An 18,778-nucleotide genomic window follows, 5' to 3' on the forward strand; every position below is an offset into this window, starting at 1 on the left:
CACAGATGAGTGCATTAGCAATCTAATTTGCAGCTGAAAAAGTATGTCCCTCAATAGCAATGATGTGCCASTATGATTTCTTGAGATGCCTTTCTCTTAGTCTCAAGACCATATKATTTTCAGAGAATAAATCATATCCTGGAGTGAGAGCCCATCCTGAAAATACTTGACTAAAATCCTTAGTTTCAACAGAGTTCTTGAAGACAAAACTGAATCTACAMTAAGAGTGAGAAACAGGCAACAAAAACTTCTAAGGTGCACATACTGTGATGGATATCATATTATCTTTCCCCAGTGTCCCAATTCTTTCATTTTGTAGACCTAACCAAATATGAAAACATTAAAACACAATCTTTGAGCTCAAAACCACTTCCAAAACTGCCAAGTATAAAACTGTTGCTGAACCGCTCTGTTCTGTTTATCATATTAAGATACATTATTTTGATGAAAAAAATGCTAGATTGCAAGTGTAACATAATAGAACCAGCAAGCACTGCCAGCAGGTCTGAGGARGAGAGAATAATTCAGAGATATTGTCATCTGTAGGCCAATTTATATTGTCAGACAGCAGGTTACATTATTCTCTGATGTCACTGCAATAATGGCATAATATAACGATTGAGCAAAGAATACCTGTGGGGTATAGCTATACAGTGTGGTATATATGTACTCGTTAAAGTATTTCAGGCTTCATTCAAAGCAGAACCAGAAGCAGCAAAAGACCAGGATTGAAAAAAGAATGAGAAATGGTGCTCATAAAGACTTCTGAATATTTTAGCCCTTGTTTTCTGATGATGAAGCAAGCGTAATGTTGTATTTCATTGATTCAGTGGGCTCATGATTAAAATAAACTAATGTAGCAATTTAGGGGTTTTGTGATTCTTTTTTTTTTTTTTTTTCCTGTAACAAGAAGGAAAAAAAAAGCTTTTTAACAGTTCCTCACGGCAGGCATAATGTGCATCTGTGCTCTGATTTACTGCACATGCTGCCTTCTCTAGCATCATGTTAAGTTAGGATATCAGCATGGTAGGTCACACAGTGGGAATGACCTTTTGCTAATCACTACACATCAGTTACTACTGGCACACAGCTCATTACTAAGAAACCCTCCAACTAGCTGGCTTTCAAATCCGCTCACACTTTGATTCTTTTTTCTCCTTTTCTTTCTTTCTTTTTTTCTCCTCCAGACTAAAGATTATACTTTTACATAAAATCTCTGTTGTGTAATTTTGCCAACTAGGGTTCCAAAGTCAAAAAGGCACCCAGTTAATTTTCCGTGATTATAAAAGGAGCCTGAAAATTCATACTGAAGGYAGGCCTGTAATCTTGGGTTTCATTAAAAAGGTCAGAACATTTTTCCTCACCACATATTATTAAAATGTTTGAGGGCTGCCATTAATTTGATTTTTCAGGACACAGAAATCTCACTGGAAATTAGAATGCAATCCTGCTGTTGCTTTCCTGACACTTTTCATAGGGCACGATACGGCTGCAGGGACTAAGAGCTCTCCTGCAATTTACAATTGGTTACTTTGGCCAAATGGCAGATGACTAATGCAACACAAACTGTTTGCACAACCTGGGAGCACCGGGTTTAATTTCGGTTCTGAAAGAGGGGTGAAAGTGTTTCTATTGACGCTGAACCGTGAGCTGTCCCCTGCCAATACATCTGCCACATTTAATACACAACATGCCCCCCGCCCCCGACAATGTGATTATTAGAGGTACAGAATTCAATAGCTTAAGAATACAAAACATAGCTGGAGCGAAATGAAAGGGTTTTTAACTCACCGGCCATTTGCTGAATGCCGCTGAAGGCACCCAAGTTACTGGAGGAAGTTGCTTGCTGCAGAAGCTGCAAATGAAAAAACACAACACGGCAATCTATCTGACAGTAATGAAACAAATGAAGATAAAACCAAAATGAGCTATCATTTCACATTTGGAATATTTCTGCTTTCCTTAACATTTATATAGTCTCTTGCTTCTGTCTGCTGTTGGAATGAACATCCCTAGAGTCAATGCTGTAAATCCATATTAATGTCTAATCTCTATTAAGAAACACAGAGACACAAGGGAAACTCAATAACATGGCTGCTTTAAAACAATTAATCAATTTATTCTTTTTAACAACCAGGTGTTAAATCTATTTAAACCAACATAGTGTGACTAATTACAACCCTCTGTAGTCTGGTAGTTACCATAACTCATCTCTGTCAATCACAGTCCATTCTTCCCCACTCCCGTGAATYCAGATTTTTCTTTATTATCTTTATGAATCAAGCACACAGATACTCATTAGAATGGTATTTGTATATATAGCAATTTAGTCYATCTCAGTATTAATTAGACAGCCTCAGTACTAATATATATTTTTAATTGCTGGGGTAAATTGCTGTTTATATCACTACACCAATGCATTGTATGCACACAAATGATGTATTTATACATACATAGTACGTATATATGGGCACATCCATTTCACAGAAYCACAGAATCACAGAATCACAGAATCACAGRATCACAGAGTCATAGAACARTCTGGGTTCGAAGGAACCTCAAAGATCATCCACTTCTACCCCCCTGTCATGGGCAGGGACACCTTCCACTAGACCAGGCTGCTCAAAGCCCTATCCAACCYGGCCTTGACCACTTCCTGGGATGRGGCAGCCTCAACATCTCTGGAYAACCTGTGCCARTGTCTCATTGCCAGGAAACAATTTCTTCCAAGTTTCTCATCTAAACCTGCCCTCTCTCAGTTTAAATTAATTACACCTTGTAAAATGCCTTTGTAAAAAGTCCCTCTCTAGCTTTCTTGGAGGCCCCCTTCAGGCATGGAGAGCTCCAAGGTCTCCCCAGAGGCTTCTCTTCTCCAGGCTGACCAGCCYCAACTCTTTCAGCTCTCTCTCCACAGCAGAGGTGCTTCACCCCCACCATGATCTTTGTGGTCTCCTCTGATTTGCTCTAACAGGTCCATGTCTGTCCTGTTCTGGGGGCTCCAGGCAGGGTCTCAGCARAGCAGAACAGAGGGGCAGAACCCCCTCCCCAGACCTGCTGCCCACAGTGCTGGGGATGCAGCTCAGGACATGTTTGGCTTTCTGGGCTGGAAGTGCACATTGATGGGTCCTATCAAGCTTTTTATACACCAGTGCTCCCAAGTTTTGCTCAGGGCTGCTCTTGGTCCATTCTCTTGTGCTTGGGATTGCCCTGATCCAGAGTCAGGACTTTGCACTTGGTCTTGTCCTTCGTGAGGTTCCATTTGTCTAACTCGGAACCATCAGGAGCCCCCAAGTTATCCAAAAACCCCTCAACCAGACCTCTCAACTCCAGAGCCACAAAAGACAGACTCTCCCTCTCTGCTGTAATGCAGGGGGGGTCTCTCTTGACCACCCAGGATGTAAGATACATGGCTGTGGATTTCAGATTTTCCAGCAGGGACAGCAGCTACCACCTGTTTTTCATCTTACAAAGGGACCAAGGAAAAGACCAWTTTAAATTTGTGAGAAACAAATGGCTTTTCCAGGCCACCTTCACTTTCTGTAGGATGGAGTATGAACCATGCATGTTTAGCATCAACAGGATCATGCATTAAAGCAAAAGCCATTGCCAAATGAAAATCTCAAAGTTAGATGACTGAACCACAACATTCTAGTTTAGAGGCTACACCACATGGATATAGCCCCTACAGTGTTCTGTCCTCCCCTCAGRAAGAACTTAACTTTTATTCCAGCTATAAAAACCAGATTCTAACAYTCAAAACTCCCAATAAAACTAATGGAATCAAATTTTATTAATGGTGGAGGGGGTGRAACTAGATGATCTTTAAAGTCCTTTCCAACCCAAGCATTTCTATGAATCTGTGATCTGTTTTGCAGCMCGAGGATACTTTAAATGTTTGCTTTTGACAGCACTTACACATCTTCAAAAGCTTATTCAGATTATATTCCTTGTTATTTATTTTTAGACCATGTGATAAACCCACCCAGAAGAAGTCACGCAGTGTATCCTGGACAATTTAGCAATTTATTGCAGGGAGTTCACTGCAAATGATTTACCACAGTCCTAAAATAAATACAGTATAATACAGCCACTGCCTCTGAAGAGAACTTACAGCTAGATATTGTGGTGTGAGTCCTCCAAGACCTGTGAGGTTTCCCCAAGTGGCAGTATTGAGCTGTTGCATCTGCTGAGCCAACTGCTGCTGCAAACGCCGCTGCTCCTTGTCCTTTTGTGTGTCAGCAAACTTCACCACGATTGGCGAAGAGCAGCCCTGTGGTTGGACAGATYGGGAGAGACAGAAGGGTTAAATCACACCGGGTCACCCTCTCCTCATGAGCTCAGCCATGTCTCTCTAGGGCTACTGGCACAATCGCTCACCCTCTCTTTGTGACTGGACCACAAGGATTAAGATTTTCATGTTCTTAGGAAAAGAGGCTATGGAGAAATTATTGATTGCCCAGCTCTTTTCATAAAGCACCTTTCCTCAGGCTCTCTTTTCCTTCCAGCTATCAAAATTGCTGCCAGAGACAGCTAAGTGTACCAGTCCTCTTTAATTAAGCTTCACAGCTGATGAGATGGACGCGATGCTTTGTCTGCAGTCTGTTTTCGAGGCATCGCCAAAGGGAGAGGTGTCCAACCTCCCTGGTGCTGCCAGGACCCCACGGCCAGAAGGGCCCTGCCACCACAGTCTGGCTGTGCCACCACGCTCGGTGTGGCTGGCGAGCGCTCCCTGAGCAGGCTGGGAGCAGCAGACTGACCTCAGTGAGGCACTGGCCCTGCTCACACCAGGGACCCCCCAGCCAATTCACCCACCTGCGTCCGCTTTGTGTCAAGCACCCTGTTTGAGCTGTGAAYAAAGGGCAGGATGCAGACCAAGAGGGACTAGTTCTGGTGACAGCAGCCCATTCCTGATTGCCACCACTTCTTCTAKCGCTTCTATCAGCCTCTGGTTATGTGGTATGGCAAGGCTGTAAGGTGCCTTAGGAAATAGGGAAGCTGTAAGAAAGAGCTAGAAGYCTGGTCTGCAGCCTACTCCTCACCCATGGCTGAGGGACCCCTGGGAAGAAGTTGGAGATCACAGACCCAATGGATTTTTTAAGATAAACTGGAATTTCTCTTGGACTTCAAATTGGGCATTCCTGGGCAAAGCCACTGAGAGAATGAGACGTGATTATGAAAGATGTCTCTGTTGATTTCTCTCTCTGTTTCTTTTCCATACTAAAAGATGTTTCATATTTTAACCTTTCAAGTCTTCTTCTTTTTTTTTTTTTTTTTTTTTTTTTTTTCAAATCAAGCAAGCAAACTATATACTGCAATGATTCAATTCTTCAAATTAATTCAAGCATTTTATGAGTCATCGGAACTGTCAATCCATTTCATACTGCTTTTCAACTTCACAGGATCCAATGAATAACTTCCCTTCACCTGCCATGCTTTGTTATACTAATTTCTTGTCTAACTTCAATCTGAACATAATGGCAGGAGTGGTAAGTGACTCAAGACCAAAAAACACAGCAGTGCTTTAGCCAAAGTGTATAGCGTGGGATACAGAGCAGGGTTTGACTTCACCTACTCTTCCCATGGCTGCTCTCACAACACTGTGAACATCTTCAGAAAAGTCCCTGTCCTCAATTATTTACAAAAAGCAGCCATGYACCTTTTCTCTGAAAAATCTCACACCAGGACAAGCGATAAAAATATTCACAATCATCAGATGAAATGATGAAATAAACTGCAACAATAATAATAATATCTCTTATATAAAGATCTCCCATCAACACGGTTCCCTTAGAATTATCTTAGAAAATCATGACTTGTTTATTATTCCACCTCCAATTCTTTTCCTGTGTGTTTCATTGTAAAAATGTCTTTCAGTGTTTCAGTGAGGAAGAAAGGAGATATGTAACACTCCAGCAATCAAATAAAGATTATGAAGGAGTCGGCTTGTTACACAATTACCTCTCTCTAGTGATTTTTATACTAATATTAAAAATAAGATCATTTAGAAAAAAGGAAGAAAGGAAAAGGAGCCAGGGGGTAGAGGATGTGAGAGAGATTTTTCTGGTTTTGTTTATAAGAAAAAAAAAAAGCAAGCTGTTTCCATCTAACATGAGGTTTGGTGGCACTGGGTAAGTTCACCTGGAAYTTACTGCCTTCTGCCTGCATGTACAGGAGAATCAAGTCTATTTCCAAAGAAACAGAAATGAGTATCAAAGGAAGAAATATTATATGGTTATTTCAGTTTTCAGTTCAGCAGTTCAGCATTCAACACTACAGCTGACATATTTATGAATGCTTAAATGTCAGTAAATTGTATAAAAACAATATCTCTGCAATTTATGAATCTATAATTCATTTTTTCACTGTCTGCTCTATATTTCATCACTTCATCATTTTCAAGAAAGCAAACATTCTGAAGACTGAGATTATATCTAGCAAGTGGCTCTATATGAGAAAAGGGTTGTTATTGTTGTATCAAATTTACTCCATGATAACAAATTAGTGTCTTCTACTGGTGCTGCATTTGAATGACTTAAACAAACAAAAACTCCACTGAAATGAAGTAAAAGAGCACTCTACAGCAGCAATTATATTTTAAAAATCAGTTGATTTAACCAGGTCAGTAAGTCAGGTGGAAAGAGCAGTAAGAGAACGCATTATTCTATGAGACGTGTTCATCTGGACTTAACATCCCCATTGTTCTTTCTTAGCCCGCTTTGAAAATTCATCTTGGTCAATGATGCGTGCTAAAGAACTGAAAATAATAAAATAGGAAAAAAAAATCTGTAGTAATTGGGTTGAAATGCAATTGTGTACTACATATCTTCCCCGAAGCCCACTTTTGTTTGCAAAAGAAGATGAAAGCAAAGTGTCCAAGGATGACTGTTTCAGGCTGAGAGTTGACATGTAACACTAGTCAATCCAATTTAACTTTTCACTAGAAAAGTATTGGCAAAAGTGAGCAAATTTTGTTGGTTTTTTTTGCCTACAGGGTGATTTCTATCTTGTGCACTTCCATTTTCTAGCTTGAGGGGAAGCTCCCAGCACACACAYGAAGTGCATCTCCCTTCCTCCTTCAATGGCTTCACATTTCCATGCCATTCAGTGCCACTTTCTTCCCAACAGTTGGTGCTGCCTTCATATTTTCCTGTGAGCTGTCAGGTTGAGTCCMTCCTCCACGGAGCCGGGAGGGAGCACGGCTTCTTTCCAAGAAGGGACTCAGCCTAAGCTCAACTGACGCAAAGACCCAGATGTTCWAAGTGCAAAATATTTGGAATCGCTTTGCCAATTTGGGGATCTCACTGATGATGTCTCTAAAGGTGTTGAGAAGGATTTCAATCCAGGATTATTCCACAGAACTAATCTCATTGAGAGCATCCCATTAAAATGCAGCCCCTTTTTGGAGTGCATACAACAGAGGAGTGGGAGAACTTGTCTGGGAGGTGTTATGTCTTTATTTTACCATCTTCAGAAGTAGAGCWGTGTAAAATTCATTTTGCTAGACAGAAAAATACATTAAAACACATGGAAAATATAGGTAAAACAGGTTGTTACCAATAAACATTTCCTTTTTACTTGGAATCAAACCCAGCAAAATGTATAGATCTGAAATAATGGAGCAGTGCACGGCAGACAAATTACTACAGGTATTATTCCAGAGACTCAAAGTGGCAGTTTTTTCACAATATACTGGTCAGACTGCATGGACTGTTTTAACAGCAGCTTTCTAGTAACGATCATTTCAATTATTCTCATCTCATTGGCAGATTCTCAACTAATACTGTATACCCAGGGTCTAAAAATGCATTGCACTGAAAAGAAAACACATTGATTATAAAAGAAGCTCAACCAAATTCAAACGTGATGCTTGGAAAGACAATAGCTTTGCAATGCTGAGATCATTACTTGTACTATACAGGAAACAGTTAGTGACATTTTCATGCACTGGCTTGAATTTTATCTTCTCCTCCTTGTCCTCTGTCCACCCTCCCACCCCTGGTCTCCCCCCTTGGCTCGTTACACAAAGCAGCTCAACGACATGACGCAATAATGATTGTTTAGCACCCAGCATGCTTTGGGAGACTAGAGCATTGCAAAGGAAAATCACTGAGAGAAAAAAAAATAAAAATGAAAGGTCCTGGTGGAAAAAGAAATGAAGAAAAAAAAAAAAAGAAACAAGTGCACATAACATCAATGCCACCTCTGAGAAAAATCATCACTACACGAAGATACAGTATACATAATACAGTATAACATGCACTCTCCAATGATAAGCTAGAAGATCCAGAGTAAGTAAAGATTTCATACTTGTGCGGTTTTTTGTGCAAAATTCTGAAAGACCATGACAAAAATCACAGACTGAAAAAAGTTTTGAGATTGCCAGACAAGCYGTGGCATTCGGTAACCACTCCAATGACCAGATCGTTCGCCAGCAGCTAAAGTCACATTGAGTGAACCAGCTAAAAGTTTTGAATTGCTCATCACGATAAAATACGAGGCCATAGAGGCAGTTTGGAAGGGAATAAAGAGTGTTGCTTGTGAGGGGCCAGCCATGATGGTGCTCTGCAGGAAGTGCCACACTCCAATATGCTCTGTCATCATTAGCATTTTTATTGGCTACATGAAGAAGGCGAAATAATATTAACTTAAAAAGAGATTTTATTTTCAGAAAAACACATGCACTAGTAACTCAGTGTGGCCATGTTAAGCCTCTTGAGCTTTTTCWCAGAGCAGTGCAAACCACACCACTTAGAAATCTATTTAAAAGAAACTAAGATTTTTCTTTGGGGGGTACGTRTGCTAAAAATAGAGGTAATTTACTCATCAGAGATACTCTGAGTACAACTGAGGAGTGGTATTCCCAGCATTTTTATTTTCTGCTGAATGCCACTGAAAACAGGATTGGGAGCCGTGTTTGGATACCACACAGCAGCCTTATTGTGCTCTTTCAGGTGATTGAGAAAAATAAAGCTTCACAAAGACAGGTAGAGTGAGCTTGTAAAAAATTTAAATCTGTGATTGTCATGTGTCTGATCTGATCCAGGAGAGCATGGCTTTACCATTCGCAATCATTTGCACAAAGAAAACAAAGAAAGGGCAAATGATACAGTACTGTACCTCCATGGTCTGAGACTGGTGCATGGCTTTGATTGCATTCTGTGCCATTGCCCTTGTAGAAAATGTGACAAACGCACAGCCTGTGGGAACAAGGGGACAGGGAGCAGGAAAGACAAAAAACAACAAGACAAAAGGGTTGGACGCTTGTTAAACCAACACAGTCTACGAGAACGGCCACAAGACGACACTGTTCTCAGTAGTACATAAAAATAAACAACTTCTCTAGTTTATTTATTGACAGTGCTGACTTGCTAATCTGACCATAGATGAAAGAAAAAAAATTAGGTGGGGATGGGTGACAAGAGGGGTTTTTAATTTAATTTTTTTGTTTGTTTTGCTTTGTTTTTATTTTTTATTTGTTTGTTTGTTTCGTTACTGTTTTGTTGGTTTTTTTTCCTTTAGCCACAGGGTTTGAAATAAATAAAGCTTTTCTGTAGCCTTTGGATTGCATAGTTAAGTCTATTCAGACCTTGCATTAAAAATTGCTTGCTCTGGCTTTTGTGTAGGTAAACTGTGGATAGTGAATAAATGTCGGCATCACCGACAGCTGAACTTTATTAAACGAGAATTTAATAAAGGGATCCATAACATCACAAATTACYGTGATGCACCAAGAATGATCATACAAATAAGAATGAGAAAAACTCCACTGTGCAGCCTGTGACTACCTGTGAAGAGACTCAGATGAAATTCAGTAATGTAGGTGGAATCTCAACATTTAAGAAAGTAACATATTAAAGATAAAAATCCTTATGGTTTTTGTTTCTCCGAGTCCTAGGTACAAGTATAATTCTTTGCTCTTTGGTGAMAGCTACCATCAGCTTGAACAATTCTGAAGCTATGTGCATGAATTACTGAAAAAATCACTTTTTTTTTCCTCTTCAGCCTTTAAAATCATAATGAAAAGYCAGCAGGCTAATGCCTGGGCTATTTTTCCACCCTTTTACTATTGTCAGCCATACCTACACTGGGCATGGAGCAGGTCAACGTTTTTAGTGCATGACTCACTGCCCTTTTGGCTAATAAAAACATTGCCTCCTGAGATTTACATTTTATTCTTCATGCACCCTTGGGCATCTTAAAGAAAAAGACTGTGAAATTAATGCAGATTCAGGCTGATTTTGTAATAATACCATGGCACACTAAAAGCTTAGCTAAAGCAACACAGACTTATTTCACTTGTGATCTCTAATGACTTTAAAAGTGCATTGATTTTCAGCTCCCTTAGCCTTGCACAGTTTGAACTTAGGTTTCAGAGAATAATTTAGTGTTCCACTCAATTTCCTCAAAACATTATTATTATTACTACTTAAAAGATTTCCAAATGAAGCAGATCTAAGCACTGAGARGCTAAAGCATATTGTCATTTTAGAGCTAATGCATGAAAGCTACATTCTGGCATCAAAAATACAATATTGTTGCCCCTGTGGCCAATGGGCAAAATAAACTACTTTGCAATCCAGCAAGCAACAGATTGTTTGGTTTATGCAAATCAATTTAGGCATAGAATACCTTTGCTTTTTAGSTCTGTGTGTACCTGGTAAGATTATCAAGTCAAGACTGTATTCACATTTTAATCAAACAACAGTAAGAGAAAGCAATGCCTGATCATTACCCAAAAGCACTACATCTAGTCATGAAAATAAAGTCAATGCATTTTTGCATCATGCGGTATTTTGTTTTTTTCTCTTTAATGTAAAGGCCCCTGATTCAAGAAAACCTAAGCTGGCTTATGTATMTCTGGCTGACAGATGAGCATCACAAAATCAGAAATCAGAATTGTTTTACCCACACTTCACCACAGCGTTGTGACTCTCTGTATTTCTTAGGTAACAAAACAGCTGATGATGTCTCACTACTGTTTAGCCACACGAYGTGTTGCTATACTAGCCTTGTTCAGCAACAAATTTCTGTCAAAGAATATGAAATAACAAACCAGCTTTCTGTACAGCAATCTAGACAAAATGGGCAGTAGAAGGGYAAATATTCTACAGTACTGCTAGACTCCATACTGCTGCTGTGCACTAAAATTAAAGAGGCCCAAATTTACCATCAGTCTCAAAGTMATCTTAATACCATTTCTGTTATTAACATTAACAGAGGAAATAACACCAAGGGTTTTCTTTTCTTGCCTTGCAAATTCAGTGGGGGATGAGCACAAATAGAGATATACTGGAGGGCACRCAAGGAACCCCATACAGAGCCTTGAATAATATTGTTGATAATGGTCAAGAAACTGCTTCATTCACTTCTTTGGCTCTCACTATCCAGGAGTGTGTACTGTAGTGACAATTACTGAATGGAGGTTTCAAATGCATGAGAAGCATGTAAAATGTCAACAAAAATCAATAAAACACAGTTTATGCATTTATCACAATTTCTCCCCAGCAGTTCTGCTGTAAGTAACTTAGTGAGAGATGTTGCAATTAGCAGGTCTCAAAAGAAAAGTGAATCAGCAGAGAAATAAGGCTGCATTCCTCTCAAGATAAAGCAGACTCCCCCTCCCCTCCCTTAAGCTTTCTCTCCTTTTAACCACAGGGCTCAGCTGTTGGGTGCTTTCAGAGCCCCACACCACTGCAAAGCCTTCCTCCTCACTCCTCAGCCCAAAACCATTTGCATGGGTCCCATTGCCTTTGTCATGGAGCAAAAAGACTTTTGTAGCAGATCTCTGTACCAATTTGAAAGAAACTTGTTCTTTGGGCAAGAGGAATGCCTGATGAATGAGGTTATGCAGCTTGAATATGAGCATTTGGAAGGAGCATTCCACAGAGAGGATGGGGATGCATTTTAATTAGGGTTTGCCAGCCAGAGGCTACAAGGTTAGGTCCCCTTGTTATCTCCGTTCAGCAGGCCATTTCCCACCGATGGACAGTGGCCATTTGCACAGTAAATTCCCAATTTATCTCAATAACGTGGCAAAAATTCAMTAGACAATGTTATTTCTAAATTATCTGAAAACCCAGACTTTAAGAGGTTGCCATTAAGTKCCCCAATTAAATGTTTGTTAATTTAACCATCTTTCCAGACATTGCTACATGCATTCACATTCAAGGGTTATTTTTCAGCTACCAAACCTGGACACTCACACACAACATTTGTATATTTATTATGAGTGCATATWTAATTTATTATGCGTGAAATATGGGATCTTATATATTTTATTATGTGTCAACTACAGAGCCCTTTCCTTCCTGACCAGACTGCCACACTGGAGGGGAGCTTAGCCTATGTCATAGGATTTGGTCTATTTAACTCAATCACTTTGCATTTATAATTCAGGTGTTCAGAAAAGCTGTTCTTACTAAATGCTCTCATTTTCTGCCATGGTCAAYGGCAGGACCCTGATTTTCCTCTGTGGGGTACATGCACTCGAGGTTTTGTTGGGCACCTAGAATTTAATCAGAAGTTGGTGTCCAAGGATTGGATTTCATTTCTTTATGTTTCTGAAGGGTTCGGAAAATCCTTTCCAGCACACCCTCACTCAGTGTATCACATGGGTGCAGGTTGTCTTTTGGGAAAATGCTGCCAGCTTTAGGACTGTAAATCACAATTAGAAGAGGACAGGACTAATCAGATTTTATGCCTCGTGGTGCAAAGAAACAAGAAAGATTTTCGTGGCCTCTTACCTCACCCTATGAAACACGGCATTGATTGGCGTGCCATGGACTGAGRTCTGCCSGACCCAGAGCTACGAGCAAACTATKCCTGTTCTACCCCACMGAGCCCTGATATTCAATTATKCCCTTCTCACTGGAGCTATGGAGCTCTCTGGGAGGGAAAATATGGAGAGGGGRATATTTCGACAGCTAATGCCTTGAAATAACTTTGTTTTGTACAACCATCTACTTAGCTACACTAAAAATTTTGAAAAAAGAGCCAACCTGCAAGACACCTCACACTTATTTATCAGCTCTGGTTTCAAAATCAGGGATCACTGACAGAAAGAAAAGGGGAGGGAGGAAGAAGGTATAAGAGTTTTAGCTGCTTCTCCAAGGCTGCCTTCTCACCCCSCTAGAGCAGACAAAAGAGTGACTGGGGAAAGTCTGCTGGAAATGATTTCCTCCTGCAGGTGGAATTGGGGTAAGGCACCCAGCCCTGCCACRAGAGAAATTTCAGAGCACGCTGTCCCATCTGCCAGCTTGGCTGAGAGAAAACCTCAACTCASAGGGCTGCTCTGCTCACAGGGCTGCTCCTTACCCCCCTCCCACCACAAACTGAATGAGAATTTTAAAGAAGCTGTGAAATGTGATAGGCCTCCCTGTTGATCCTGACTGTCCAGGGCTTGCTGCTTGAGTGACTGAATATTTGAAATATTTAAAAAAGCTCAGCTCTGCCCCATTTCACATGATTCTTGTCATCTCAGGCTTTACTAGACTGTTGAGAAACATTCAGTCAGCAGTTCTTGCACAGCCTAACACGAAATCAACACCTGCAAGCAAGCTGCAAATGAAGCAGAACATTTTTAAGTACGGAAGCCTCAGGTAAGGTTATAYCTACACAGGAAACCTCCCTCATGAAACCACCATGGTTTACCAGAGGTTTTAAAGTGAAGCCAAAGGGAGAGGCAAAACACACAGATGTTATTTAGTAGTTGAAAAACACAGTTTTGACACAGAAGAAGACTCAAGAGATTTTTCAAAGCCACCCAAGCAACTGCAGTGCTGCGAGTGGTGGCTGCACAGCTGGGGTTGTAGTGGTTGCACCACAGCTTCCCAGCACACTGTAAACAAAGTTTTTCCTTCAATTTTTGTGAAGAAACAAAAGTGAAAAGCTGCCAAGTACTCCTGCAAGGAGTAGTTGGGATCCTCTGAGATGAAAGCTTCTTTTTAAAGAAAAGATAAGGCTTGAATAAAAAGCTATGGAAATTGAAGTGTGATAAAAATAAGCTCTAGTTGGGTTAAAATGTTTCTAGCTGAGACTGCAAAGTAGYCTTTTCCTTTTCTACACTGTGCTAATACAGCCCAGTCTGAAGGAAGAAACATCCTGGAAAACAGCCTTCTAATGAAGACATCACACAAAAATCTGCCTTGGTGGTTAAAATACATTTCATCTACAAGCTAAGAAGTCAAATTGCTTATTGTAGCGACATTTGGCCCTTAGGTATTGCCTAAGACACACAATGACAGGCCTGAGACCAAGTGCAACACTTCATTCCAAAGAAAATAACTTGAAAAAAATCTCAGTGAGGCTCTTCAGTTTATGTATATCAGGCACATAAAGGTAACAAGAAGCAGGTCCTGTAACCATGCCTCAGCTCTKCAGCTCGACTGACTTGACTATTGACCGGATGACAGGCTGTAGATTTTAAATTTCCTGAAGTTCATGGCTCCCTCAAAGCATTTCTAATTAGACATTCAATTACCCRCCCTGCAAAGCACAGACTTCAATAAGTGGAATTTACACAAACCCAGAATTAAATGGGTACCAAAGACCACATTCTCTAACTGTGCCTCGACGATCCTCTTGTTGGAATAAAGCCTCTTGCAAATTATTTCATTTCAGGCTTCCCTCTTGGGAGGGATTGCTGCAAAACTGCAGTAATGGAAATCTGAGATGTAGTTACTGGCCAAAGGCCAGCAGAGACATTGGTCAGCTGGATGTGCTTCTTCCCTCCCAGCTGCAAAAGAGTTTCAGCAAGGGAAAACAAAATTAAATGTGCCATAATGATTGGAAAAAATGAAAATGTTACCACATTGCTGCAAAAGGGATAAGGCACGGAGGTGYTTCTGAAGAGCTATTAAAAATACAGTGCTTCCACTGTCCTTGCTTCCCACCATTTACTGATACACAATTCAGAAGGTGACCTCTAATCTGGGCTGTTCCCACAGCTGGCACCTCGTTTACTTTAGTTCAGAAAGGAGCAGTAAATATCCACAGGAATAAAAAAAAAACAACCCAGCATAAAAGTCGCCTCACCTACCTTTCTCTGCAATTAATTGCRATGCAAACACTAATTTTCTTTCACTAATTCATCAAGAAAAGCCTTGAATCTGAAAGTTCTGAATGGATTTTCCAGAAATTAAATTGCCTGGCCACAGTGTAACTCCCTATTCCCTTTCTAACCTGCACTTAAAGCAAAGAAAGAATGAAAAAAAACAATCCTTGTAATCAATGTCTGCAGAAATGTTCACTTGTCCCATGTGYCTGGTGATGTTTTGTTAAAAAATCATACAATTAGGAGCCTAGAAGGTATAGAAAAATGCATTTTGAGCTTTTTCACAATTTTCACGGTATATCTAACTCTCTCTACATGTTATTAGCAGGTTTTTTCAGTGCATGCTATTAACCCAGTTGACTTYTTTCAGGTATCTGACATATAAATCTGCACTTAGCAATACAGCAGAATAATTTGCTATGTGGTGCTGCTGTGATAAGGATAAGAGGATTTTTTTTATCATCATTATGGATGGTAATAATTCCTAGAGTGATACAGAGATATTGATCCACTGATCTAAAAAAAGCATTTAACAAAGGCAGAGGAGCATCGCTACCTTTATTTTAAGCAACAGGATAACAAAGATGATGAGTGACCAACTCAGCCATGGTCAATACAGCACATCAGTGGAACAGCTACAAATCAAACMTGGGTATTTCTGGCTATTTTTGCACACTCCAGCTCTCACTGCCTGGCTCTCTGTGCTGGCATCTGTGGCCATGCAGACGTTACCCAGCACTGGGAGTCAGGAGGTCTGAAAGTTTCCTTAAGCCGTTCACAATAAGTGATTTAAAATCTTAATCATCTGAGGCAGTTCACTTCTGCTTTTTCATGATAATGAAGCTTAGCACATGATATCACAATCATGAATTTTTGTAAAGCATACTTAGCTCTTCAGAAAAAGTGCTGGATTAAACAACCCTGCAGGCTGAATYCTTCTCTCTGAATAATGAATATCGTACAGGCAGTGGCAAGCTTCTTTAGATAGTCCTGTGAACCCTGCTCAAGAGACGGCCAGCCTCCATGGCTGCTGGGTCCCTGRCTTCTTTATCTCTACAGCCAACAGGGTATTTTTATTTTTAATACCTTTCACGGCTRGGAATTACTCTCTGCCAGCCAGCTAATTTCACAGGGACTATCCCAGAGCCTTTTGAAGGCAATGCCTTTTGGTTGCTGCCTGTTCTTGTAGCTGATCGAAATACAGCAAGTTCCAGMTATAAACAATGGTAATTTCTTAGATACAGGAGTGAATAACAGTGGGGGAAAACATGACTCAAGCTAAAAAAAAAAAAATCTCAGTTTCTTTAAAATACACTGGAGCTCTGTATCATTACTTTAGTCTCATTTTACAGCAGAGTTTCAAAGAGCTGACAATAGGAATTTGGGGTGGGAAAGGTGATGGCCCATTATCAGTAGTGACAGCAATGGATGTGGCTTTATTAAAGTTCTGGCAACTCTTGGTTAGGAGCTACACCAGAAACAACTGGTTCCATCTCTCTGCCCCTCTCCCTGTACCTCAGCACTTGCAYCACACTCATCACAAAGTGTTACATTTTCCCTGGATGCCACAGGATGGGATTTCTCCTTGCTGCTGGAGCCCCTGTGGTACAATACAGCCCTACACCCTGCCTGTGAGTTGACAGCAGACTGTCACCCTACCAGTGGTAGGGYTGCTGTTGTTGAGCAGCCATGGGCTAAAATAAAAGTCAACTGAAACCTTTTTAGTCTTCACTAAATTAAAAACCAAACCAAACCCAGTTCAAATCAAAACTGCACAGTGTAACCTGGAGCTATTCCTTGTAACTATCTGCTGGTAATAGAGATTATTTGCCTGAACCCCTTAACAAAGATTGAAAGTTGGCATAAATACCAAGGAAGATACTTTTCAAGCTTTTTGTGTCTGAGATACTGTGATGTGTACTCCTTATACAATTGAGAAGAAATGCCAAACAGAGTTTACTGGMCCACATTTCCATCTCACTGCTGTGAGCACTGAACTGAGCTCCTGAAGGCTCTGGCATGGCAAGGTCAGTGTTTTCCTCAGACACTGAATATTCTTCATTTCCCCTCTGTGTCTAGGAGGGAAGCACCTCTGGATGGGTGCTGAGAAAACAAATACTGTTTGTGGCAAAGGGAATGAACATCTTGGAAATGGCAACACGAATTAAAACTCATTAAGGACTGGAACTCTTTACAGAGATTTGACAGTGTAAGTTCTCCCTGTTGAAGCAGTTTTTCACCTTGTGCTTTTTCAGTCAAGCTCCCTCCTCTGCAGATGTCCCTCAGCACTTTTCATTTCAACTGCAATACCAACCATTTTCCCAACACTTTGCCTTCTCTYATGGAGCAGAGGTTTTGTGAAGCTGATAAAAATCTGCCTGAAAACCTGGTTGGCRCAGCTGAACTCATTTTGAAGTGTGAACATGGGTGTGTAGAAAGCAATTCGAGTTTAACAAGGCATGAGGCATGAGGGCATGATAGAATATCAGTCGTGATTGCGACCGAAATGAACCCGAGTGGCACAGAGGATGCAGCTCTGCTGTGGCTACTGGTGTGTGACCTACCTGGACTGAGATCTTSAGTCTCCAGCAGCAGAGATCAGCACAAGAACTCTACAGCTGTGCTGRCCAGCACACGACACAGCCCTGCCTGATCCATCAGAGACATGGCTTAAGAATCTCAGCTCCTGATTGTCATGAGATTGCTGTTCACAGCAGAACAAAACCACCCCACCAGTCTCACTCACACTCTTTGATTTCATAATTAGCTTTTCTATGCTTCTACTATACCCAGTTTGTTGAATAAAAGTAAGTATGCAGTGGRATTTTTATGGATCCCAGGAAAGATCCATTTCTTTGTTGGGTGCTGCTTACAAGTCAATTAAATCTTTTTTTGGGGCTCAAAACATCTGATGTGCAGATCTTGTTATTTCAGCAGTTAATTAGCTCCTTTCCCACTTGTGTCTTCCATCATCCCTTCCCTGTGCTGCTCACACAATGAAATCAGTGAAAATCAGAAATACTTATTTTGCCTCAGTGTTGGGTCTAGAAAGATAAGGGCAACACTCGATTCCAGCAGTAAATATTCCTTACTGAGCTGCAGGAACCAACCTCAGATTCTGCCCCAATTTCCCCAAGGCAAAAGCCATGATCATGAGGCTCTCCTTGACTGAAAGCTTTGCTGCATCCCAGCCCCAAAAGTTTGGGGATCATAAAGTGTAAATGTAAGTGCTTAATTTTCTTGGGTGTCCCTATTTATTGTCAGAGTGGCTTTTCAACAAGTCCCTTATTATTCAGAAGTACTACAGCTTCCAATCAGTGCCACAAAGTATAGGAATACCTGAACTTCCTTTGCTGAAATTTACAGGTGATTTATAGAAACTGGGCTGCCCACAAAACAAAAAACCCCATGCACAAATTGTTGCACAAAATTCTGTGAATCCTATTGCCTACTAAAAACAAGTAGTTAAAAAAGAAAAGGAAAAAAAATCTAAATCTATACCCATATCTATATGCAGAAAGGGGGGGTTATTTCTTTTTTTCTATGCCTTTCGAAAATGTAATAAAATGCATAAACTGTGCTTTCTATGTATTTGTTTTTTTCTGTAGATGTGATGTTTTCCACAGCTCCACAATTAAACTTACTTTACTCCCTGTGCCATTAAATGGCTGTGGCAGGTACCACAGCATCATTCTGCACTGAGAGATGGGACTGTCCCTATTTTCT

At 40.5% G+C, this 18,778-nt stretch overlaps 1 protein-coding gene across 11 annotated transcripts in view; it reads right to left on the reverse strand.

Annotated features, from left to right (window-relative positions):
- CELF2 (CUGBP Elav-like family member 2) overlaps positions 1–18,778 on the reverse strand; it is a 301,179-nt gene that overhangs the window by 43,065 nt on the left and 239,336 nt on the right. For all 11 annotated transcript variants that reach the window (XM_057373031.1, XM_057373032.1, XM_057373022.1 and 8 more), the window contains exons 6-8: positions 9,118–9,197; positions 4,112–4,270; positions 1,792–1,855 (exon numbers count right to left, since the gene is read on the reverse strand). In XM_057373031.1, the coding sequence (XP_057229014.1) occupies positions 1,792–1,855; positions 4,112–4,270; positions 9,118–9,197 (303 nt within the window). The remainder of the gene's footprint in view (positions 1–1,791; positions 1,856–4,111; positions 4,271–9,117; positions 9,198–18,778) is intronic.

The sequence above is a fragment of the Malurus melanocephalus genome, unplaced genomic scaffold (genome assembly GCF_030028575.1).
Source record: "Malurus melanocephalus ecotype Western Australia unplaced genomic scaffold, MMel_1.1 scaffold_183, whole genome shotgun sequence".
Classification (NCBI taxonomy): Eukaryota; Metazoa; Chordata; class Aves; order Passeriformes; family Maluridae; genus Malurus; species Malurus melanocephalus.